Genomic DNA, 26,109 nt, shown 5'->3' on the forward strand with positions numbered 1-26,109 from the left:
CACCACACTTCCAGTCACAATGAATGCAAGGGGTCAGCGAGGACATTAAGAACAGCAATTAATCTACAGTGCATCGCTGCATAAAACAAGTGACTGTATCTTTTTTTCGCCACAACAAGCAGATACATTATTTTCCAAGTGGACATAAAGGAACAAGATAATAGAATAGTAGCTTTTTTTCTGAATAGCAGGTTTGCCATAAATCAAGGCTGTCATTAAACACAGCCATGTGGCCCGACATGCTCCAGCATGATATCCTGTAGTTGAACCACATAGGCTTTCATTCCATCAAAGTTCAATACCTGCATTAGATACTGGGGGTGAATGCTGATTTCCTGGCAGTAGGCATGATGCATTCATTTTAACCAGTCCACCATGCTGGGGTATTGGTAGATACCCCATCTTCTCAGGGTTCAGATCTTGGGAGACCAAGGTTATCTGCTGCTGCTTTGGCTCAAGACCTTTCCCGAGGAACAACAAGATAGAATACTAGATTTTTTTTTTGAACAGCAGGCCTCCCAGAAATCAACAGTGTCAGATAACGAAGCCATCTCACCCGACATCCTGTTGATGAACCGCATGGAATGTTATTCCATCAAAGTTCAATATCTGCATTGGATACTGCGAATAAATGCTGATGTCCTGGCAGTTTTCATGAAGCATTCATTTTACGTCAGTTCACCATTGCCAAGTTATTGGTAGATACCCATTAGTGGTTTTTAGCAGTGCTTTCACTGAATCAGTGAAAACGATTGAATAAATAGTTATGTAAATTATAAACTGACGTAAGGTGTTCTCATTCAGACTTCCTCCATATTTTGCACTAACAATTGGCATGACATGTCATTGTGCTGAAAAAAGCGAAGAAATTTGGGGGCAGTGTTTTCAATTGTGAAAGGAACCATCTATGCAGGTGTTTGGTTTCTTTTGGTACAGGCTCTGTGCAAAACACCGATAATTACCATAAAACAATAGATGTTGCACATTCCAGCTGGTGATTTACTGCCAAACATCTTCAGATGTTCATTTAAAAGTTAATGGCACACGTGCAAGTTAAGTAACAAAATGTCACTTGTCCCAGCAAATCTGATTCTTCCAAAGATCATATGTATTCAATTTTTTATTGTTTACCACCTGTTTAATATACTGCCATAAAATTCTGTATGAATATTCCTCAATGCGCACAAGTACTTGTGTAATTCCAGGCTTTATATTCATCGACAGAACTCCTTATTCAGCTGCGCCTGGCTGTCCTCCACAAGTAGCAAGCTGTCATGTCCAACTGCAACACCAGTTACCCCAGTCTATGTCTATCACTGTCTGTATTATACCTGTACCTCACAAAGCCATTACTAAGCTAATATTTAGCCAGCTCTTTTTGTTAGAGTTAATTAATAAAGTATCACTGATCAGAAAAGGTCTTTCTTCCACATATTGAGCACACTGCAAGTGCAGAAAATTATACAGGGTCTCATGTAGTAATTTTGAAACTGTTACGACCATGTGGTGTGAAGTGGGTGGTTCTCAGTGTTCAATTCCTCACCTGCCCACAGCAAGTATACTTGTATTAAGAATTTAGCCCCTTGGTGTTTTATTTTTCAAATAGACACAGTGACAGGTTTTCTTGTAGGTTTTACAAACAGAAAGTCACTTGTTTATTGATCAATACGCCTTATTCCGAAATGGTCGCAACAGCATCCACTCTTGTATTCGCTCGTGCACACACTCACACACAAGAAGAAACTGATAGAGAAGGGAAAGAGGAAAGTGGTTTTTAGTCAGGGTAGAAAGGTTTATGATAAACCTGTTAAATTCTCTTCAGACTCGAGTTCTGGATGGTTGCAAGCCTGATTTGATTGTAGATTTCTCTCTTCATTGAAGGTTCTGTTGAAGATGGTGGTTCACTTCCAGCTCTCTCTGCTGTATAATGTAGATGTCGGATTTTTTTGAAAAGGGCATGTGTTTTCTGGCTTGCTGGAATATCAGCAGTTACAAGTAGCTTCACCTTCAGGGTCAGTCTTGCTCTCTCTCTGGCTGTCTTTGTTTTAAGGTAAAATTGTGTCACATCTCACTTCCTATTAGGAGACACTCTGATTTCTTTCCCATGGTGAAGATAATTCAACAGGTTTACAGTAACCTTTCCCCCCGTCCCCCCCCCCCCAACTAAAAATCACTTTCCTCTTTCCTTTCTCTATCTATTTCATCTTCTATGTGTGTCTGTGCCATTGAATACGAGCCAATCAGGCACTTAACTGGGCACTCACCGGGATTAAGCACCCTGGGGGCAGAAGTCCTACTCACTGATAACTGCCGGTTTTACTCAGCAGCACCACCTGGAAGGTGGTGACTGCTGCCAGTAATGCACCCACCCGAGGCCCAGGACAAAGGTGAGTGATTGCGGGAGGGGTTCCGCGGGGTGGGAGTCGAGGGGGTAGGGTGTGTACGAGGTCGGCAGCATGGTTGTGGAGGTGGCTTTCAGCTGCTCCCTCAATCAGGAACTGAGCTTTTGAATGAGGAACCCACTCACTGCCCCGGGCGCTGGCAAGCAATCAGCACAGGTTTACTCATTGTGCTCCCGCGTGGCAAGAGGCCTGTCCACTGCTAGGTTAATACCAGTGGCGGTGGGAAAGGCCCTTAATTGGGCATCTCTACACCAGGCCTATCCCACATTCCATCAAAGGGGGCAGAGGTAACCGAAGCGGACAGGAGGGAAATTTGCATGTATGAGGTGGGAAGGGACGGCAATCAGTGGTTCTGGCGGAGGCAGCGAATGAATTCGAGGCAGGGTGAAGAAGTGGCAGCCCACCTCAACACTCTGTTTTCCTGCTGTTTCCACCAAAATCAAGCAGCATAGCAAAGGAAATTTCACTCAGTCTTTAATAACTTTCCACAAATTAGGGATCCGCATCGGGTCACCCACACAGCAAAGTTTGAAAGTCACTGCTATAACTGACAGCGCTTGATGTATCCAATTCACCCACCCCATCAGTGTTTACTCAAGTGATGAAGTCTGAATGGAGGCATTTCTGGAGGTTTGAAACATTTTGACTACGTAACATTCGATCAAGTCATTCCTGATCACTAGCATCTGATCATATGGCTTCAACAAATGTTATTGCATTTCCCATTTTGCATCAGCAGCTCTTGTGCAACATGTGCCCAGAACCACTTGTGAGCAGGGAGAGGGAAACTGAAATCGAGGAAGAGGAGAAATTCAGGAATTCCCCATTTCACAGTTCACCTGCATTTTTGAGATCGCCCGCCCCCCCCCCCCCCCCCCCCGCATTTCAGAGACTGTCTCTTATTTCAGAGAATGCTCACATTTTAGAAATTTTCTCCCTTTTCAGACACTACTCCTACATTGCAGAGATTCCCCCAAATGACAACACCCCCAACTCTCCAGCCCAGGGACAAAGTTATGCATCAGGTATATAGAGCTGGATCAGACTCCATCTGAAATACTGCTTTCAGCTCTGGACACTGCATCTGGGGAAGAATATATTAGCCTTGGAGTGGGATATAGAACACAGATAAATGGACCTTTTGTTGCAGATCAGCCATGATATAATCGAATGGCTTGAGGAACTGAATGGCCTACTCCTGTTCCTAACGCTTTAAAAAACAACTCTCGTACGACTGACTTCTATTAGTGAATATTATTTGTATTCTGCTGGTTGTGAAATCCCAACATGTCAACCAATTATACTGCATCAATCCAGATAATTGTTGAAGAGACATTCTAGCAGAATGAGGATAGCAAGATGTTACAAATAAGACCCAGGGTAATTTCATTAAATTTGATGGCACTGCTCGTTCTTCAAAAGCAAATTACGTGAAATCAAAAAACTATTAAACAAGAATAATCTTCTATTCCAATGTAACAACATCGTACCTAAGTAGAATCAGTTACCAAGTAAAAACTAATGATTTCTTCTCTTGCAGTTATTTGTTATCTGTGGTCATCTGTTGTCAATGGCAAAACAACGCCAAATAAACATTCTTACAGATATGGAGAACATGTCCGCTATAGCTGCAATCCTGGTTTCAAACTGGATGGTGAAAATGAAATTGTATGTGACGAAAATGGCATCTTTCAGCCATCTCCACCGAGCTGCCGTGAAAGTAAGGAGCCACTTCGTAAAACTAATAACAGAATGAGAATGATAAGACAAACATGTAACAATTGTATTGTATACCATTGTGGGGAGGGAGCGGTGGGGAGGGGGGTGGTTGTTTTCTCAGGCTGGTAGTGGCAGGTTTGGTGGCAGTGTGCCGGGAAAATTCAAAGCAATACCGTCAGGTGAGTATCTCAATATGCTCCCGCCTCCTTCCATCATTCCCAGGGGCACGTTGGGAGTGAACTCGAAACCCCATGACTGAGATGGGAAGGCAATTAAAGTCGTTAAGCAGGCAATTAAGAGGGGATTTGTGAATGGATTCTGTCTTACCCAACAGATTAGCTGTCCCTCCCTGTGTCTCTAACCTGGCAGGTTGGAGAAGGCGAGAGCACAGTGGGAGGGACATCCTCAGTGTAACTGACAAGCTGTGAAGGCTTTAATCGGTTAGACAGAAGTACGGCAGGCGTGGCCGGCTAAAGGCCTGCTCAGGTCTGCAAATGAGACCTGACCCGAGCCCGACAGAACCCCATCGGACCCCAAGTCCGCCCCAGCCCGTCCTTTCATTTTTTCCCCCCCTCACTGACCATCAGTTAACCTACCTTCCGTTTTTCACTTTGTTCCTTACCTGCACAAGTTTAAAATAACGGTAGCAAAACCACCTTAAAGGTCCAAAAAGTAAATTAACATTAAAGTCACTTACCTGAGGGTGGTGATAGAGCGTGTCTGATCCGGCACGACCCGAGCCCGAATGCCAGACCCGGAAGTGCGACCCGACCCGACCCGAACCCAACACGTGTCGTCAGGTCCGTCGGGGTCAGGTAGCAGGCCTTTATGGCCAGGTAGAGGTTGTGTTGCAAAGCACTCCACCTGTCAGAGTGCTATCACTGCCTGACAGGTGACTGCCAATTAACTTGGTCGGCACTTCACCTGATCAGTTCCTCATCGACCTTCAACTGCACTTTGCTGCTGCCAGCCTTCAGAGCAGCATGGATGCAATTTATGCAGCTCCACTGTTCAGCTCTGCTGGGGGTCCAGGGCAGGGGTCTTACCACTGCAATATGCTCCAGCTGCAGCTGAAGGAACACCAGAAGCAGCACTGTATTCTCCGCAGCCACATGCTCCTCCACAGGGAAGAGGGGATGGCCACCGAGATACAGTTGGAGAGCCCCAAGAGAGGATCTGGAGACAGAGGACCAGTTATCCCTATGGGTGCGAGCACCAGAGCCTCAGGAGCCTCATACTATCAGGGCAGGTCGCACCTGACATCTGCATCCTCATGGTGCTGGAATGCCTTCCCAGTGAACCAGGTGGGCACATATTGCCAATGGCTGACAAGGTGCCAGTCACTGGAGACCCACCGCCTCACCTCCCTCAATCACCTGCCTCTACCTCTCGCCACGTTGCGTGCTGTCTTTTCCTGCAGGGAGAGAATTCGGGGAGGTGTGAGTGGTCATGATGGCTTGTGTGCAGAGGAGTGAAGGCAACTGTTTGTGGAGGGTGATTGTGAAGCATGGGCATAAGAGAACATTAGGCTGAGGGGGAGTGTGAGTGTTGGCTGCACAGATGGGGATGTCAGGTGCCTGCGGGAAGAAGAGTGTTTGGAAATGTAAGGTATGTTGACCGGAGGCGTGGTGTGCAGGAGAATGCTGGGAATGCTGGAGTGTGTGGCTTGGCAGCTGAAAATGTTATGCTACTCACTTGTCATGCCATCCTGAGGTCCTAGATCCTCTTGATAAACAGTCTGCAGGCTGGAGGGAAGACCCTGTTGCTGCTGAATTCCTCGGCTACTTCCATCCAGGCCTGCTTGCTTGGAGAGGCTGTCCTCTTCCTCCTGTCCTTGATAGATATCACCTCGCTGCAGCCTGTCAGCTCCCTCAGCATAACCTGCAGGTAAGAGTGTGAGACCATGGTGGTAGGAAGCCTTCCAAAGTCTCCTCACCATTTCTGAGTGTTGCAACCCAGAAATTGCAATTGCTTTTGAGCTTTTCTGCAACATGCCATGGTCCCTTGAATTGAAAATCCTACCTCTGTCAAAATGGCTATGTAATCCTGCCCACCCTCCTTAATTAGTCAGTGAACCCAGAATCGGGCATTTAATCAGTAATCTTCTGGAAAGAGCAACCGGAAGACCTGCTGTCTGTATGTTTGGGTTCCCGAGCCGAAAATTAGGTGGTAAGATTCTATCCCATGGACCTGTAATTCCTGGGGGTCCACTCTGTCAGCACAACTGGGACGTAGCGGTTCTTCCATCTCAAACCCAGGTACCGAGGGACCTGCATGGCTGGATTCTGCTGCCTGTGGCTGCAAGGGCACATCTGTAGCGCCCACTCCATTCCATCAGCCGAATGTCAGAGTGGAGAGGAAGCCTGAAATCAAAGTATCCTCTTCACATCTGCTACCAATGGAACATGTGGGTTTTTTGGGGAAGATAAACAAACTCCGTCTGAAGTGAGCCGGCCTCTAGCAAGCTGCCTTGTGACTGATATAGTAGTGTTCATTCTTGGGGTCAGTAACCTGACATTGGAAGAGAGAAATTGAGTGTTGCACATTTGACATTCATTGCACAATGAATTTAATGGTGGGAGTAGAATTTTGTTGGGTGCAGTCGAGGTTCAGTTCCTAGCTCCACAATGTTTGGTAGGCGTAAAAGGCACAGAGACGCCTTGTGCCTGTTCTATACAGTGGGATGTAAATGATGTTTAAAAGTGAAAGCAATGGGCTCCTTTTAACTGGAAAAAAACAGAAAGTGCTGGAAATAATCAGCAGGTCTAGAAGTATCTGTGGAGAGAGAGGCAAAGTTAACATTTCAGGTCTGTGACCTTTCATCAGAACAGGACCTCCTTTTAATCTTTATCCCTAGTTACTCCCTAATACTGTTCACAGGTAAGGTGATAATAGTGCTCAAAGATTGGGTGTTCTCAGTTGCTAGGCTATATCTGAAATCCAGTGATGCTGAAAAAGAGAGTCAACTCAGTGTGACTGACAAATTAACTGTGAGTAGTCAGGAGAACAAAGGTTTGCAGTCGAAATGGTAACTGAACAATGGGCTGCCTTTAAAGATGAGATAGTTCAGGCACAGTCATGTATATATTCCCATGAAGGGGAAAGATAGAGCTCCCTGGATGATGAAAGAGGTAGAGATTGAGATGAAGAAGATAAAGTGTGCTTAGGACAGATGTAAGGTGGATAATACAACCAAGAACCAGGCCGAATATAGAGGGGAATTAAAAAAGCAAATAATAGAAGATCATGGTGAAAGAGGAGGTATTCAGACATTTGAAGGTTTGAAAATTGATAAGGAGGAGGTATTGGATCAGCTATCTATACCTGAAGTTGATAAGGCACCAGGACCGGATGAGATGCATCCCAGAATACTGAAGGAAGTGAGAGTGGAAATTGCGGAGGCACTGGCCTTAATTTTCCAGTCTTCCTCAGACACAGGGGTGATGCCAGAGGACTGGAGAATTGCAAATGTTACACCCTTGTAGCCCAGCAACTAAGGCCAATAAGTTTAATTTCAGTGGTGGGGAAGCTTCTAGAAACGATAATTCTGCACAAAATTAATAATCACTTGGGCAAATGCAGGTTTATTAAGGAAAGCCAGCATGGATTTAGTAAGGGCAAATCATTCTTAACTAACTTGCTGGAGTTTTTTGGTGAGGTAACAGAGAAGGTTGATGAAGTTAATGCTGTTGATGTCGTGTGCATGGACTTCTAAAATGCACTTGATAAAGTGCCATACAACAGACTTGTGAGCAAAGATATAGCTCCTGGAATACAAAGGACAGTAGCAACATGGATAAGAAATTGGCTGAGTGACAAGAAACAAAGAGTGGGAGTTAATGGATGTTCTTCGGGCTGGAGGAAGGTTAGTAGTCATAGAGTTATGCAGCACAGAAACAGGCCCTTCGGCCCATCGTGTCTTTGCCGGCCAAACAGCATCCAATTATTCTAATCCCATTTTCCTGCACTTGGCCCGTTTCCCTGTATGCTGTGGTATTTCAAGTGCTCATCTAAATACTTCTTGAATGTTGTGATGTTTTCTGCCTCCACCACCTCTTCAGGCAGTGTGTTCCAGATTCCAACCACCCTCTGGGTGAAAAAATGTTTCCTCAAATCTCCCCTAAACCTCCTGCCCCTTACCCTAAATCGATACTCCCTGGTTCTTGACCCCTCCACTAAGGGAAAACGTTTCCTCCTATCTAACTTATCAATGTTCCTCATAATTTTGTACATCTCAATCATGTTCCCCCCTCAGCCTCTCTGCTCCAAGGAAAACAACCCTGGCTTTTCAGTCTCTCTTCATAGCTGAAATGCTCCAGCTCAGGCAACATCCAGGTGAATCTCCTCTGCACAGTGCAATCACATCCTTCCTATAGTTTGGTGACCGGAACTGTACACAGTACTCCAGCTGTGGTCTAACTAGCGTTTTGTATAGCTCCATCATAACCTCCCTGCTCTTATATTCTATGCCTCGGCTAATAAAGGCAAGTATCCCATATGCCTTCCGAACCACCTTTTGTGCTGCTGCCTTCAGTGATCTATGGACAAGTACAGTGAGGTCCTTCTGACTTTCTGTATTTCCTAGGGTCCTACCATCCATTGTGTATTCCCTGGCCTTGTCAGTCCTCCCAAAAAGCATTACCTCACACTTTTCAGGATTAAATTCCATTTGCCACTGCTCCACCCATCTTACTAGCCCATCTATATCTCCCTGTAATCTAAGGATTTCCTCCTCAATATTTACAACACCACCAATTTTCGTGTCATCTGCGAACTTACTGATCATACCTCCTATATTCACGTCTAAATCATTAATGTACACTACAAACAGCAAGGGTCCCAGCACCGATCCTTGTGGTACACCATTGGTCACAGGCTTCCAATCGCAAAAACAACCCTCAACCATCACCCTCTGCCTCCTGCCACTAAGCCAATTTTGGATCCAATTTGCCAAATTGCCCTGAATCCCATGGGCTCTTACCTTCTTAACCAATCTCCTATGCGGCACCTTGTCAAAAGCCTTACTGAAATCCATGTATACTACACCTACTGCTTTACCCTCATCGACACATCTAGTCACCTCCTCGAAAAATTCACTCAAGTTAGATAGATACGATCTCCCCCTGACAAAGCCATGCTGACTATCTCTGATTAATCCCTGCCTCTCCAAGTGGCGATTAATCCTGTCCCTCAGAATTTTTTCCAATATTTTTCCAACCACTGATGTTAGACTCACCAGCCTGTAATGACTAGGTTTATCCCTACTACCCTTCTTGAATAATGGTACCACATTCGCTGTCTTCCAGTCCAGAGGGTATAGAATTTTCAGGTGCGACAGGGGAGGTGGCAATGCACTGTTGATCAAGGAATCAATTACTGCAGTAAGGAGGGATGACATCTTAGAAGGTTCCTCAAATGAGGCCATTTGGTAGAACTTAAAAACAAAAAGGGGGCTATCTCTTGGCTGGGTGTCTACTACAGGCCTCCAAACAGTCAGGAAGAGATAGAGGAGCAGATATGTAGGGAAATCTCTGACAGGTGTAAAAATAATAGGGTAATAATAGTACGGGATTTCAACTTCCCCAATATTAATTGGGCAGCACAGTTGCGCAGTGGTTAGCACCACAGCCTCACAGCTCCAGTGACCCGGGTTCAGTTCTGGGTACTGCCTGTGCGGAGTTTGCAGGTTCTCCCTATGACTGCGTGGGTTTCTGCCGGGTGCTCCAGTTTCCTCCCACAGCCAAAGATTTGCAGGTTGATAGTAAATTGGCCATTGTAAACTGCCCCTAGTGTGGTAGGAGAATTGAGGGAAGGTGGGGATGTGGGATTAAATGTAGGATTAGTATAAATGGGTGGGCACAGACTTTGTGGGCCGAAGGGCCTGTTTCAGTGCTGTATCACTCTATGAATTAAGTCTTTAGAGTAACATTGTTTCTGGAGGCTGCAATTCACCAGTTGCACAATGTGGAAGAACCTGTAACCTACTCACACACATGCACCACACTTCCAGTTACAATGAATGCAAGGGGTCAGCGAGGACATTAAGAACAGCAATTAATCTACAGTGCATTGCTGCATAAAACAAGTGACTGTATCTTTTTTTCGCAACAACAAGCAGATACATTATTTTCCAAGTGGACATAAAGGAACAAGATAATAGAATAGTAGCTTTTTTTCTGAATAGCAGGTTTGCCATAAATCAAGGCTGTCATTAAACACAGCCATGTGGCCCGACATGCTCCAGCATGATATCCTGTAGATGAACCACATAGGCTTTCATTCCATCAAAGTTTAATACCTGCATTAGATACTGGGGGTGAATGCTGATTTCCTGGCAGTAGGCATGATGCATTCATTTTAGCCAGTCCACCATGCTGGGGTATTGGTAGATACCCCATCTTCTCAGGGTTTAGATCTTGGGAGACCAAGGTTATCTGCTGCTGCTTTGGCTCAAGACCTTTCCCGAGGAACAACAAGATAGAATACCAGACTTTTTTTGAACAGCAGGCCTCCCAGAAATCAACAGTGTCAGATAACTAAGCCATCTCACCCGACATCCTGTTGATGAACCGCATGGAATGTTATTCCATCAAAGTTCAATATCTGCATTGGATACTGCGAGTAAATGCTGATGTCCTGGCAGTTTTCATGAAGCATTCATTTTACGCCAGTTCACCATTGCCAAGTTATTGGTAGATACCCATTAGTGGTTTTAGCAGTGCTTTCACTGAATCAGCGAAAATGATTGAATAAATAGTTATGTAAAATATAAACTGACGTAAGGTGTTCTCATTCAGACTTCCTCCATATTTTGCACTAACAATTGGCATGACATGTCATTGTGCTGAAAAAAGCGAAGAAATTTGGGGGCAGTGTTTTCAATTGTGAAAGGAACCATCTATGCAGGTGTTTGGTTTCTTTTGGTACAGGCTCTGTGCAAAACACCGATAATTACCATAAAACAATAGATGTTGCACATTCCAGCTGGTGATTTACTGCCAAACATCTTCAGATGTTCATTTAAAAGTTAATGGCACACGTGCAAGTTAAGTAACAAAATGTCACTTATCCCAGCAAATCTGATTCTTCCAAAGATCATATGTATTCAATTTTTTATTGTTTACCACCTGTTTAATATACTGCCATAAAATTCTGTATGAATATTCCTCAATGCGCACAAGTACTTGTGTAATTCCAGGCTTTATATTCATCTACAGAACTCCTTATTCAGCTGCGCCTGGCTGTCCTCCACAAGTAGCAAGCTGTCATGTCCAACTGCAACACCAGTTACCCCAGTCTATGTCTATCACTGTCTGTATTATACCTGTACCTCACAAAGCCATTACTAAGCTAATATTTAGCCAGCTCTTTTTGTTAGAGTTAATTAATAAAGTATCACTGATCAGAAAAGGTCTTTCTTCCACATATTGAGCACACTGCAAGTGCAGAAAATTATACAGGGTCTCATTTAGTAATTTTGAAACTGTTACGACCATGTGGTGTGAAGTGGGTGGTTCTCAGTGTTCAATTCCTCACCTGCCCACAGCAAGTATACTTGTATTAAGAATTTAGCCCCTTGGTGTTTTATTTTTCAAATAGACACAGTGACAGGTTTTCTTGTTGGTTTTACAAACAGAAAGTCACTTGTTTATTGATCAATACGCCTTATCCCGAAATGGTCGCAACAGCATCCACTCTTGTATTCGTTCGTGCACACACCCAAGAAGAAACTGATAGAGAAGGGAAAGAGGAAAGTGGTTTTTAGTCAGGGTAGAAAGGTTTATGATAAACCTGTTAAATTCTCTTCAGACTCGAGTTCTAGATGGTTGCAAGCCTGATTTGATTGTAGATTTCTCTCTTCATTGAAGGTTCTGTTGAAGATGGTGGTTCACTTCCAGCTCTCTCTGCTGTATAATGTAGATGTCGGATTTTTTTGAAAAGGGCATGTGTTTTCTGGCTTGCTGGAATATCAGCAGTTACAAGTAGCTTCACCTTCAGGGTCAGTCTTGCTCTCTCTCTGGCTGTCTTTGTTTTAAGGTAAAATTGTGTCACATCTCACTTCCTATTAGGAGACACTCTGATTTCTTTCCCATGGTGAAGATAATTCAACAGGTTTACAGTAACCTTTCCCCCCGCCCCCCCCCCACCAACTAAAAATCACTTTCCTCTTTCCTTTATCTATTTCATCTTCTATGTGTGTCTGTGCCATTGAATACGAGCCAATCAGGCACTTAACTGGGCACTCACCGGGATTAAGCACCCTGGGGGCAGAAGTCCGACTCACTGATAACTGCCGGTTTTACCCAGCAGCACCACCTGGAAGGTGGTGACTGCTGCCAGTAATGCACCCACCCGAGGCCCAGGATCGTTGATGGACCCAGGACAAAGGTGAGTGATTGCGGGAGGGGTTCCGCGGGGTGGGAGTCGAGGGGGTAGGGTGTGTACGAGGTCGGCAGCATGGTTGTGGGGGTGGCTTTCAGCTGCTCAATCAGGAACTGAGCTTTTGAATGAGGAACCCTCTCACTGCCCCGGGCGCTGGCAAGCAATCAGCACAGGTTTACTCATTGTGCTCCTGCGTGGCAACAGGCCTGTCCACTGCTAGGTTAATACCAGTGGCGGTGGGAAAGGCCCTTAATTGGGCATCTCTACACCAGGCCTATCCCACATTCCATCAAAGGGGGCAGAGGTAACCGAAGCGGACAGGAGGGAAATTTGCATGTATGAGGTGGGAAGGGGCGGCAATCAGTGGTTCTGGCGGAGGCAGCGAATGAATGCGAGGCAGGGTGAAGAAGTGGCAACCCACCTCAACACTCTGTTTTCCTGCTGTTTCCACCAAAATCAAGCAGCATAGCAAAGGAAAATTCACTCAGTCTTTAATAACTTTCCACAAATTAGGGATCCGCATCGGGTCACCCACACAGAAAAGTTTGAAAGTCACTGCTATAACTGACAGCACTTGATGTATCCAATTCGCCCACCCCATCAGTGTTTACTCAAGTGATGAAGTCTGAATGGAGGCATTTCTGGAGGTTTGAAACATTTTGACTACGTAACATTCGATCAAGTCATTCCTGATCACTAGCATCTGATCATATGGCTTCAACAAATGTTATTGCATTTCCCATTTTGCATCAGCAGCTCTTGTGCAACATGTGCCCAGAACCACTTGTGAGCAGGGAGAGGGAAACTGAAATCGAGGAAGAGGAGAAATTCAGGAATTCCCCATTTCACAGTTCACCTGCATTTTTGAGATCGCCCGCCCCCCCACCCCATTTCAGAGACTGTCTCTTATTTCAGAGAATGCTCACATTTTAGAAATTTTCTCCCTTTTCAGACACTACTCCTACATTGCAGAGATTCCCCCAAATGACAACACCCCCAACTCTCCAGCCCTCTACCAACTGCACTCTACACACTTGCATATCTTTGCATTTGACATCATCAAACCAGAGGCTCCAAATGGTACGAAACGAGGAACTGGAGAAGAGCAAAGAGGTTTGGGAGTGCAAATACACAAACCATGAAAAGCTAGTAGACAGGTACTATAAGCAATCAAAAAGGCTAATGGAATGATGGATTTCATCTTAAGAGGAGAGGAATACAAAGGGGACAAAGTTATGCATCAGGTATATAGAGCTGGATCAGACTCCATCTGAAATACTGCTTTCAGCTCTGGACACTGCATCTGGGGAAGAATATATTAGCCTTGGAGTGGGATATAGAACACAGATAAATGGACCTTTTGTTGCAGATCAGCCATGATATAATGGAATGGCTTGAGGAACTGAATGGCCTACTCCTGTTCCTAACGCTTTAAAAAAACAACTCTCGTACGACTGACTTCTGTCAGTGAATATTATTTGTATTCTGCTGGTTGTGAAATCCCAACATGTCAACCACTTATACTGCATCAATCCAGATAATTGTTGAAGAGACATTCTAGCAGAATGAGGATAGCAAGATGTTACAAATAAGACCCAGGGTAATTTCATTAAATTTGATGGCACTGCTCGTTCTTCAAAAGCAAATTACGTGAAATCAAAAAACTACTAAACAAGAATAATCTTCTATTCCAATGTAACAACATCGTACCTAAGTAGAATCAGTTACCAAGTAAAAACTAATGATTTCTTCTCTTGCAGTTATTTGTTATCTGCGGTCATCTGTTGTCAATGGCAAAAGAACGCCAAATAAACATTCTTACAGATATGGAGAACCTGTCCGCTATAGCTGCAATCCTGGTTTCAAACTGGATGGTGAAAATGAAATTGTATGTGACGAAAATGGCATCTTTCAGCCATCTCCGCCGAGCTGCCGTGAAAGTAAGGAGCCACTTCGTAAAACTAATAACAGAATGAGAATGATCAGACAAACATGTAACAATTGTATTGTATACCATTGTGGGGGAGGGAGCGGTGGGGAGGGGGGTGGTTGTTTTCTCAGGCTGGCAGTGGCAGGTTTGGTGGCAGTGTGCCGGGAAAATTCAAAGCAATACCGTCAGGTGAGTATCTCAATATGCTCCCGCCTCCTTCCATCATTCCCAGGGGCACGTTGGGAGTGAACTCGAAACCCCATGACTGAGATGGGAAGGCAATTAAAGTCGTTAAGCAGGCAATTAAGAGGGGATTTGTGAATGGATTCTGTCTTACCCAACAGATTAGCTGTCCCTCCCTGTGTCTCTAACCTGGCAGGTTGGAGAAGGTGAGAGCACAGTGGAAGGGACATCCTCAGTGTAACTGACAAGCTGTGAAGGCTTTAATCGGTTAGACAGAAGTACGGCAGGCGTGGCCGGCTAAAGGCCTGCTCAGGTCTGCAAATGAGACCTGACCCGAGCCCGACAGAACCCCATCGGACCCCAAGCCCGCCCCAGCCCGTCCTTTCATTTTTTCCCCCCCCTCACTGACCATCAGTTAACCTACCTTCCGTTTTTCACTTTGTTCCTTACCTGCACAAGTTTAAAATAACGGTAGCAAAACCACCTTAAAGGTCCAAAAAGTAAATTAACATTAAAGTCACTTACCTGAGGGTGGTGATAGAGCGTGTCTGATCCGGCACGACCCGAGCCCGAATGCCAGACCCGGAAGTGCGACCCGACCCGACCCGAACCCAACACGTGTCGTCAGGTCCGTCGGGGTCAGGTAGCAGGCCTTTATGGCCAGGTAGAGGTTGTGTTGCAAAGCACTCCACCTGTCAGAGTGCTATCACTGCCTGACAGGTGACTGCCAATTAACTTGGTCGGCACTTCACCTGATCAGTTCCTCATCGACCTTCAACTGCACTTTGCTGCTGCCAGCCTTCAGAGCAGCATGGATGCAATTTATGCAGCTCCACTGTTCAGCTCTGCTGGGGGTCCAGGGCAGGGGTCTTACCACTGCAATATGCTCCAGCTGCAGCTGAAGGAACACCAGAAGCAGCACTGTATTCTCCGCAGCCACATGCTCCTCCACAGGGAAGAGGGGATGGCCACCGAGATACAGTTGGAGAGCCCCAAGAGAGGATCTGGAGACAGAGGACCAGTTATCCCTATGGGTGCGAGCACCAGAGCCTCAGGAGCCTCATACTATCAGGGCAGGTCGCACCTGACATCTGCATCCTCATGGTGCTGGAATGCCTTCCCAGTGAACCAGGTGGGCACATATTGCCAATGGTTGACAAGGTGCCAGTCACTGGAGACCCACCGCCTCACCTCCCTCAATCACCTGCCTCTACCTCTCGCCACGTTGCGTGCTGTCTTTTCCTGCAGGGAGAGAATTCGGGGAGGTGTGAGTGGTCATGATGGCTTGTGTGCAGAGGAGTGAAGGCAACTGTTTGTGGAGGGTGATTGTGAAGCATGGGCATAAGAGAACATTAGGCTGAGGGTGAGTGTGAGTGTTGGCTGCACAGATGGGGATGTCAGGTGCCTGCGGGAAGAAGAGTGTTTGGAAATGTAAGGTATGTTGACCGGAGGCGTGGTGTGCAGGAGAATGCTGGGAATGCTGGAGTGTGTGGCTTGGCAGCTGAAAATGTTATGCTACTCACTTGTCATGCCATCCTGAGGTCCTAGATCCTCTTGATAAACAGTCTGCAGGCTGGAGGGAAGACCCTGTTGCTGCTGAATTCCTCGGCTACTTCCATCCAGGCCTGCTTGCTTGGAGAGGCTGTCCTCTTCCTCCTGTCCTTGATAGATATCACCTCGCTGCAGCCTGTCAGCTCCCTCAGCTTAACCTGCAGGTAAGAGTGTGAGACCATGGTGGTAGGAAGCCTTCCAAAGTCTCCTCACCATTTCTGAGTGTTGCAACCCAGAAATTGCAATTGCTTTTGAGCTTTTCTGCAACATGCCATGGTCCCTTGAATTGAAAATCCTACCTCTGTCAAAATGGCTATGTAATCCTGCCCACCCTCCTTAATTAGTCAGTGAACCCAGAATCGGGCATTTAATCAGTAATCTTCTGGAAAGAGCAACCGGAAGACCTGCTGTCTGTATGTTTGGGTTCCCGAGCCGAAAATTAGGTGGTAAGATTCTATCCCATGGACCCTGTAATTCCTGGGGGTCCACTCTGTCAGCACAACTGGGACGTAGCGGTTCTTCCATCTCAAACCCAGGTACCGAGGGACCTGCATGGCTGGATTCTGCTGCCTGTGGCTGCAAGGGCACATCTGTAGCGCCCACTCCATTCCATCAGCCGAATGTCAGAGTGGAGAGGAAGCCTGAAATCAAAGTATCCTCTTCACATCTGCTACCAATGGAACATGTGGGTTTTTTGGGGAAGATAAACAAACTCCGTCTGAAGTGAGCCGGCCTCTAGCAAGCTGCCTTGTGACTGATATAGTAGTGTTCATTCTTGGGGTCAGTAACCTGACATTGGAAGAGAGAAATTGAGTGTTGCACATTTGACATTCATTGCACAATGAATTTAATGGTGGGAGCAGAATTTTGTTGGGTGCAGTCGAGGTTCAGTTCCTAGCTCCACAATGTTTGGTAGGCGTAAAAGGCACAGAGACGCCTTGTGCCTGTTCTATACAGTGGGATGTAAATGATGTTTAAAAGTGAAAGCAATGGGCTCCTTTTAACTGGAAAAAAACAGAAAGTGCTGGAAATAATCAGCAGGTCTAGAAGTATCTGTGGAGAGAGAGGCAAAGTTAACATTTCAGGTCTGTGACCTTTCATCAGAACAGGACCTCCTTTTAATCTTTATCCCTAGTTACTCCCTAATACTGTTCACAGGTAAGGTGATAATAGTGCTCAAAGATTGGGTGTTCTCAGTTGCTAGGCTATATCTGAAATCCAGTGATGCTGAAAAAGAGAGTCAACTCAGTGTGACTGACAAATTAACTGTGAGTAGTCAGGAGAACAAAGGTTTGCAGTCGAAATGGTAACTGAACAATGGGCTGCCTTTAAAGATGAGATAGTTCAGGCACAGTCATGTATATATTCCCATGAAGGGGAAAGGTAGAGCTCCCTGGATGATGAAAGAGGTAGAGATTGAGATGAAGAAGATAAAGTGTGCTTAGGACAGATGTAAGGTGGATAATACAACCAAGAACCAGGCCGAATATAGAGGGGAATTAAAAAAGCAAATAATAGAAGATCATGGTGAAAGAGGAGGTATTCAGACATTTGAAGGTTTGAAAATTGATAAGGAGGAGGTATTGGATCAGCTATCTATACCTGAAGTTGATAAGGCACCAGGACCGGATGAGATGCATCCCAGGATACTGAAGGAAGTGAGAGTGGAAATTGCGGAGGCACTGGCCTTAATTTTCCAGTCTTCCTCAGACACAGGGGTGATGCCAGAGGACTGGAGAATTGCAAATGTTACACTCTTGTTCAAAAAAGGGTGTAAATATAAGCCCTGCAACTAAGGCCAATAAGTTTAATTTCTGTGGTGGGGAAGCTTCTAGAAACGATAATTCTGCACAAAATTAATAATCACTTGGGCAAATGCAGGTTTATTAAGGAAAGCCAGCATGGATTTAGTAACGGCAAATCATTCTTAACTAACTTGCTGGAGTTTTTTGGTGAGGTAACAGAGAAGGTTGATGAAGTTAATGCTGTTGATGTCGTGTGCATGGACTTCTAAAAGGCACTTGATAAAGTGCCATACAACAGACTTGTGAGCAAAGATATAGCTCCTGGAATACAAAGGTAGCCTGGCCATCATGTATCTGCAGTGTGTACTGTTTGGCGCCAGAAATCACAGTCACTGTGCCTTCATCCTGCTACATGCGGTGGCCCAGACAATGGAAATGTTTTCAGAGCAACTCACAACAGGGACTGGAGAACATGCGGTGGCCCAGACAATGGAAATGTTTTCAGAGCAACTCACAACAGGGACTGGAGAACATGCGGTGGCCCAGACAATGGAAATGTTTTCAGAGCAACTTACAAAGGCAGAGCAACTTACCTTGGAAGAATCTCCTGTGTCAAATAAAAATGAAGCAAGTCTCCAAAACGAATAAATAATTCAGATAAAATGCGAGAAAATGCCCGACGAAACCTCCCCTCGTTCCACTTTCAAAAAGTCGCGCCGAAGCTTTGACGCATGCGCAGAGGCCAAACTGGCGCGTCGGCGAGGAAGACGAAATAACGCGATGACGTCATCTGTGCATGCGCACAACGGTCCTGGCAGGACGGACCGCAGCGCATGCGCTGGGGGCATGAGACCGTCTGCGCATGTGCGCACCGCGGCGCATCCTGATGACGTGTCCGATGAAGTAGCGTTGTCATGAATTACTTTGTAAAAATAATAGGGTAATAATAGTACGGGATTTCAACTTCCCCAATATTAATTGGGCAGCACAGTTGCGCAGTGGTTAGCACCACAGCCTCACAGCTCCAGTGACCCGGGTTAAGTTCTGGGTACTGCCTGTGCGGAGTTTGCAGGTTCTCCCTATGACTGCGTGGGTTTCTGCCGGGTGCTCCAGTTTCCTCCCATAGCCAAAGATTTGCAGGTTGATAGTAAATTGGCCATTGTAAATTGCCCCTAGTGTGGTAGGAGAATTGAGGGAAGGTGGGGATGTGGGATTAAATGTAGGATTAGTATAAATGGGTGGTTGTTGGTCGGCACAGACTTTGTGGGCCGAAGGGCCTGTTTCAGTGCTGTATCACTCTATGAATTAAGTCTTTAGAGTAACATTGTTTCTGGAGGCTGCAATTCACCAGTTGCACAATGTGGAAGAACCTGTAACCTACTCACACACATGCACCACACTTCCAGTTACAATGAATGCAAGGGGTCAGCGAGGACATTAAGAACAGCAATTAATCTACAGTGCATCGCTGCATAAAACAAGTGACTGTATCTTTTTTTCGCAACAACAAGCAGATACATTATTTTCCAAGTGGACATAAAGGAACAAGATAATAGAATAGTAGCTTTTTTTCTGAATAGCAGGTTTGCCATAAATCAAGGCTGTCATTAAACACAGCCATGTGGCCCGACATGCTCCAGCATGATATCCTGTAGATGAACCACATAGGCTTTCATTCCATCAAAGTTCAATATCTGCATTAGATACTGGGGGTGAATGCTGATTTCCTGGCAGTAGGCATGATGCATTCATTTTAGCCAGTCCACCATGCTGGGGTATTGGTAGATACCCCATCTTCTCAGGGTTTAGATCTTGGGAGACCAAGGTTATCTGCTGCTGCTTTGGCTCAAGACCTTTCCCGAGGAACAACAAGATAGAATACTAGACTTTTTTTGAACAGCAGGCCTCCCAGAAATCAACAGTGTCAGATAACTAAGCCATCTCACCCGACATCCTGTTGATGAACCGCATGGAATGTTATTCCATCAAAGTTCAATATCTGCATTGGATACTGCGAGTAAATGCTGATGTCCTGGCAGTTTTCATGAAGCATTCATTTTACACCAGTTCACCATTGCCAAGTTATTGGTAGATACCCATTAGTGGTTTTTAGCAGTGCTTTCACTGAATCAGCGAAAATGATTGAATAAATAGTTATGTAAAATATAAACTGCCGTAAGGTGTTCTCATTCAGACTTCCTCCATATTTTGCACTAACAATTGGCATGACATGTCATTGTGCTGAAAAAAGCGAAGAAATTTAGGGGCAGTGTTTTCAATTGTGAAAGGAACCATCTATGCAGATGTTTGGTTTCTTTTGGTACAGGCTCTGTGCAAATCACCGATAATTACCATAAAACAATAGACGTTGCACATTCCAGCTGGTGATTTACTGCCAAACATCTTTAGCTGTTCATTTAAAAGTTAAAAGCACAAGTGCATGTTAAGTAACAAAATGTCACTTGTCCCAGCAAATCTGATTCTTCCAAGAGATCATATGTATTCTATTTTTTATTGTTACCCACCTATTTAATATACTGCCAGAAAATTCTGTATGAATATTCCTCAATGCACACAAGTACTTGTGTAATTCCAGGCTTTATATTCATCTACAGAACTCCTTATTCAGCTGTGCCTGGCTGTCCTTCACAAGTAGCAAGCTGTCATGTCCAACTGCAACACCAGTTACCCCAGTCTATGTCTATCACTGTCTGTATTATACCTGACGGGGCTAAAGTGTGGCGAATCGAAGAGACTTAGAAGTTGGCAGGAAAAAAGACAGAAGCGCAAGGGGAGAGCCAACTGCAAAACAGCCCTGACAACCAATTTTATCTGCAGCACCTGTGGAAGAGATGTCACTCTAGTATTGGCCTTTATAGCCACTCCAGGCGCTGCCCCACAAACCACTGACCACCTCCAGGCACTTACCCATTATCTCCCGAGACAAGGAGGCCAAAGAAGAAGAAGATTATACCTGTCCCTTACAAACCCATTACTAAGCTAATATTTAGCCAGCTCTTTTTGTTAGAGTTAATTAATAAAGCATCACTGATTTGAAAAGGTCTCTCTTCCACATATTGAGCTCACTGCAAGTGCAGAAAATTATACAGAGTGTCAGTTAGTCATTTTGAAACTGTTATGGCCATGTGCTGTGAAGTGGGTGGTTCTCAGTGTTCAGCTTCTCACCAGCCCACAGCAAGTATATTTGTATTAAGAATTTAGCCCCTTGGTGTTTTATTTTTCAAATAGACACAGCGACAGGTTTTCTTGTAGGTTTTAAAAACAGAAAGTCACTTGTTTATTGATCAATACGCCTTATCCCGAAATGGTCGCAACGGCATCCACTCTTGTATTCGCTCGTGCACACACTCACACACAAGAAGAAACAGATAAGAGAAGGGAAAGAGGAAAGTGGTTTTTATCGGGGGGAGAAAGATTTATGATAAACCTGTTAAATTCTCTTCAGACCCGAGTTCTAGATGGTTGCAGGCCTGATTTGATTGTAGATTTCTCTCTTGATTGAAGGTTCTGTTGAAGATGGTGGTTTACTTCCAGCTCTCTCTGCTGTATAATGTAGATGTCGGATTTTTTTCAACAGGGCATGTGTTTTCTGGCTTGCTGGAATGTCAGCAGTTACAAGTAGCTTCACCTGGTTCAGTCTTGCTCTCTCTCTGGCTGTCTTTGTTTTAAGGTAAAACTGTGTCACATCTCACCTCCTATTAGGAGACACTCTGATTTCTTTCTCATGGTGAAGATAATTCAACAGGTTTATAATAACCTTTCTCCCCCCACTAAAAATCACTTTCCTCTTTCCTTTCTCTATCTGTTTCTTCTGTATGCGTGTCTGCACCAGTGAATACGAGCCAATCAGGTACTTAACTGGGCACTCACCGGGATTAAGGACCCTGGGGGTAGAAGTCCTACTCACTGATAACTGCCGGTTTTACTCAGCAGCACCACCTGGCCCAGGATCATTGATGGACCCAGGACAAAGGTGGGTGATGGCGGGAGGGGTTCCGCGGGGTGGGAGTCGAGGGGGTAGGGTGTGTAGGAGGTCAGCAGCATGGTTGCGGGGGTGACTTTCAGCTGCTCCCTCAATCAGGAACTGAGCTTTTGAATGAGGAACCCTCTCCCTGCCGCGGGCGCTGGCAAGCAATCAGCACAGGTTTACTCATTGTGCTCCCGCGTGGCAACAGGCCTGTCCACTGCTGGGTTAATACCAGTGACGGCGGGAAAGGCCATTAATTGGGCATCTCCACTCCAGGCCTATCCCACATTCCATCAAAGGGGTCAGAGGTAACCGGAGCTGACAGGAGAGACATTTGTATGTATGAGGTGCGAAGGGGCGGCAATCAGTGGTTCTGGCGGAGGCAGCGAATGAATTCGAGGCAGGGTGAAGAAGTGGCAGCCCACCTCACCGCTCTGTTTTCCTGCTGTTTCCACCAAAATCAAGCAGCATAGCAAAGGAAAATTCAATCAGTCTTTCATAACTTTCCACAAATTAGGGATTCGCATCGGGTCTCCCACACAGAAAAGTTTGAAAGTCACTTCTATAACCGACAGCACTTGATGTATCCAATTCGCCCACCCCATCAGTGTTTATTCGAGTGATGAAGTCTGAATGGAGGCATTTCTGGAGGTTTGAAACATTTTGACCACATAACATTTGATCAAGTCATTCCTGATCACTAGCATCTGATCATATGGCTTCAACAAATGTTATTGCATTTCCCATTTTGCATCAGCAGCTCTTGTGCAACATGTGCCCAGAACCACTTGCGAGTAGGGAGAGGAAAACTGAAAGCGAGGAAGAGAAGAAATTCAGAAATTCCCCATTTCACAGTTCACCTGCATTTTTGAGATCGTCCCCCCCCCCCGCCCCATTTCAGAGACTGTCCCTTATTTCAGAGAATGCTCACATTTTAGAAAATGTCTCCCTTTTCAGACACCACCCCTACATTGCAGAGATTCCCCAATTGCCAACACCGCCAACTCTCCAGCCGTCTATCAACTGCACTCTTTACACTTGCATGTCTTTGCATTTGACATCATCAAGCCGGAGGCTCCAAATAGAATGAAACGAGGAACTGTAGAAGAGCAAAGAGGTTTGGGAGTGCAAATACACAAACCATGAAAAGCTAGTAGAAAGTTACTATAAGCAATCAAAAAGGCTAATAGAATGATGGATTTTATCTTAAGAGGAAAGGAATACAAAGGCGACAAAGTTATGCATCAGGTATATGGAGCTGGATAAGACTCCATCTGAAATACTGCTTTTAGCTCTGGACATTGTATCTGGGGAAGAATATATTAGCCTTGGAGTGGGATATAGAACACAGATAAATGGACCTTTTGTTGCAGATCAGCCATGATATAATCGAATGGCTTGAGTAACTGAATGGCCTACTCCTGTTCATAACGCTTTAAAAAACAACTCTCGTACGACTGACTTCTGTCAGTGAATATTATTTGTATTCTGCTGGTTGTGAAATCCCAACATGTCAACCACTTATACTGCATCAATCCAGATAATTGTTGAAGAGACATTCTAGCAGAATGAGGATAGCAAGATGTTACAAATAAGACCCAGGGTAATTTCATTAAATTTGGTGGCACTTCATGTTCTTCAAAAGCAAATCACGTGAAATCAAAAAACTATTAAACAAGAATAATCTTCTATTCCAATGCAACAACATCGTACCCAAGTACAATCAGTTACCAAGTAAAAACTAATGAATTCCTCTCTTGCAGTTATTTGTTATCTGCAGTCGTCTGTTGTCTTTGGCAAAAGAACGCCAAATAAACATTCTTACAGATATGGAGAACGTGTCCGCTATAGCTGCAATCCTGGTTTCAAACTGGATGGTGAAAATGAAATAGTATGTGACGAAAATGGCATCTTTCAGCCATCTCCACCGAGCTGCCGTGAAGGTAAGGAGCCACTTCTTAAACCTAATAACGGAATGAGAATGATAAGACAAACCTGTAACGATTGTTTTCTCAGGCCGGTGGAGGCAGGATGCCGGGAAAATTCAAAACTATGCCATCAGGTCAGTATCTCGACATGCTGCCACCTCCTTCCATCTTTCCCAGGGGCACGTTGGGCGTGAACTTAAAGTCATTAAGCAGGCAATCAAGAGGGGATTTGTGAATGTTCCGTCTTTCCCAACAGGTGAGCTGCCCCACCCTGTGTCTCTATCCCGGCAGTTTAGAGAAGACAAGAGCACAGTGGGAGGGACATCCTTAATTAGACTGAAGTGCAGAAGGCATGACCAGGTGAGAGGCTGTGTTGCATAGTACTCCACCTGTCAGAGAGTGCTATCAGTGCCTGACAGGTGATTGCCAACTAACTTGTTCGGCACGTCACCTGATCCGTTCTTCACCTACCTTCAGCTGCACTTCCATGCTACCAGCCTTCAGAGCAGCATGAATGCAGTTTATGCCGCTCCACTGTTCACCTCTGTTGGGGGTCTAGGGAAGGGGGCTTACCACTGCAATATACTCCAGCTGCAGCTGGAAGAACACCAGCAGCAGCACCATCTTCTCCTCAGCCACATGCCCCTCCACAGGGAAGAGGGGATGACCACCGAGATACAGTTGTAGGAGATGCGAGCCCCAATAGAGGAGCTAGAGGCAGAGGACCAGTTATCCCTCCATGTGCGGGCACCAAGGCCTCAGGAGCCTCAGGCTATTGCAGCAGGTCACACCTGACATCTACATCCTCATGGTGCTGGAACGCCTTCCCAGTGGACCAGGAGGGCACACATTGCCAATGGCCAACAAGGCGCCTGTCACCATGCCTGGAGACCCACCCTCTCGCCTCCCCCAGTCTCATGCCTCTACCTCTCACCAAGTTGTGTGCTCTCTTTTCCTGCAGGGAGAGAATGCATGGAGGTGTGAGTGGTCATGATGGCTTGTGTGCAGAGGAGTGAAGGCAACTGTTTGTGGAGGGTGATTGTGAGACATGGGCACAAGAGGACATTGGGCTGAGGGTGACCGCTGCACAGATGGGGATGTCAGATGCCTGCAGGAAGAGGAGTGATTGGAAATGCAAGGTGTGTTGACCGGAGGCGTGCTGTGCAGGAGAATGCTGGGAAGGCTGGAGTGTGTGGCTTGGCAGCTGAAAATGTTATGCCACTCACGTCATGCCCTCCTGAGGTCCTAGATCGTCTTGATAAACAGTCTGCAGGCTGGAGGGAAGACCCTGTTGCTGCTGACTTCCACGGCTACTTCCATTCCATGCCTGCTTGCTTGGAGAGGCTGTCCTCTTCCCCCTGTCATTGGGAGAGATCACCTCACTGCAGTCTGTCAGCTCCCACAGTGGAACCTCCAGGTATAAGTGTGAGACCATGGGGGGAGGGTGGGGGGCAACCTTCCCAGGTCTCCTCACCATTTCTGTGAATGCTGCAGCCTAAAAAATGCAACTGATATTGAGCTTCTCTGCAACATACCATGGCCTCTTTAATTCGTAATCCCTCCTCTGTCCAAAGGGCTGCATAGTCCCTCCCACCCTCCCTAATTGGTTCGAGAACCCGGAAGTGGGCACTTAATTAATAGTCTTCCAGAAAGAGCAACCGGAAGGCCTGCTATTCCTACTTTTGGGTTCCCAACCTGAAAATGGTCGTGACTCTCCACCAAAAAATAAGGTGGTAAGATTCCGCTCATGGACCTATAATTCCTGGGGGTCCACTCTGCCGGCACAAGTGGGACAGAGCGGTTTTCCATGTCTAATCCTGGGGACTGAGGAACCTGCATAGCTGGATTCTGCTGCCTGTGGCTGCACAGGCACATCTGTAGCATCCACTCCATTCCATCAGTCAAATGTCAGAGTGGAGAGGAAACCTGAAATCAAAGTATCCTCTTCACATCTGCTACCAATGGAACAGGTACATCACTTCGGGAAGATAAACTAACTCCTTCAGAATCGAGCCAGCCTCTAGCAAGCCGCCTTGTGACTGATATAGTAGTGTTAATTCTTGGGGTCAGTAACCTGACATTGGGACAGAGAAATTGAGTGTTGCACATTTGACACTCATTGCACAATGAATTTAATAGTGGGAGCTGAATGTTGTTGATACAGCCGAGTTTCAGTTCCTATTTCCAGAATTTTCGGTAGAAGTAAAAGGCACAGAGACGCCTTGTGCCTCAAATACACAGTGGGATGTAAGTAATGTTTCAAAGTGAAAGCAATGGCCTC

At 45.6% G+C, this 26,109-nt stretch overlaps 1 protein-coding gene across 1 annotated transcript in view; it reads left to right on the forward strand.

Annotated features, from left to right (window-relative positions):
• The window catches only part of LOC137383881 (zona pellucida sperm-binding protein 3 receptor-like), a 61,925-nt gene that overhangs the window by 34,327 nt on the left and 1,489 nt on the right, over positions 1–26,109 (forward strand). Inside the window, exons 10-12 of the mRNA XM_068057233.1 lie at positions 3,943–4,122; positions 14,264–14,443; positions 23,664–23,843. Of these exons, the coding sequence (XP_067913334.1) occupies positions 3,943–4,122; positions 14,264–14,443; positions 23,664–23,843 (540 nt within the window). The remainder of the gene's footprint in view (positions 1–3,942; positions 4,123–14,263; positions 14,444–23,663; positions 23,844–26,109) is intronic.

This window comes from Heterodontus francisci, chromosome 25, assembly GCF_036365525.1.
Source record: "Heterodontus francisci isolate sHetFra1 chromosome 25, sHetFra1.hap1, whole genome shotgun sequence".
NCBI lineage: Eukaryota > Metazoa > Chordata > Chondrichthyes > Heterodontiformes > Heterodontidae > Heterodontus > Heterodontus francisci.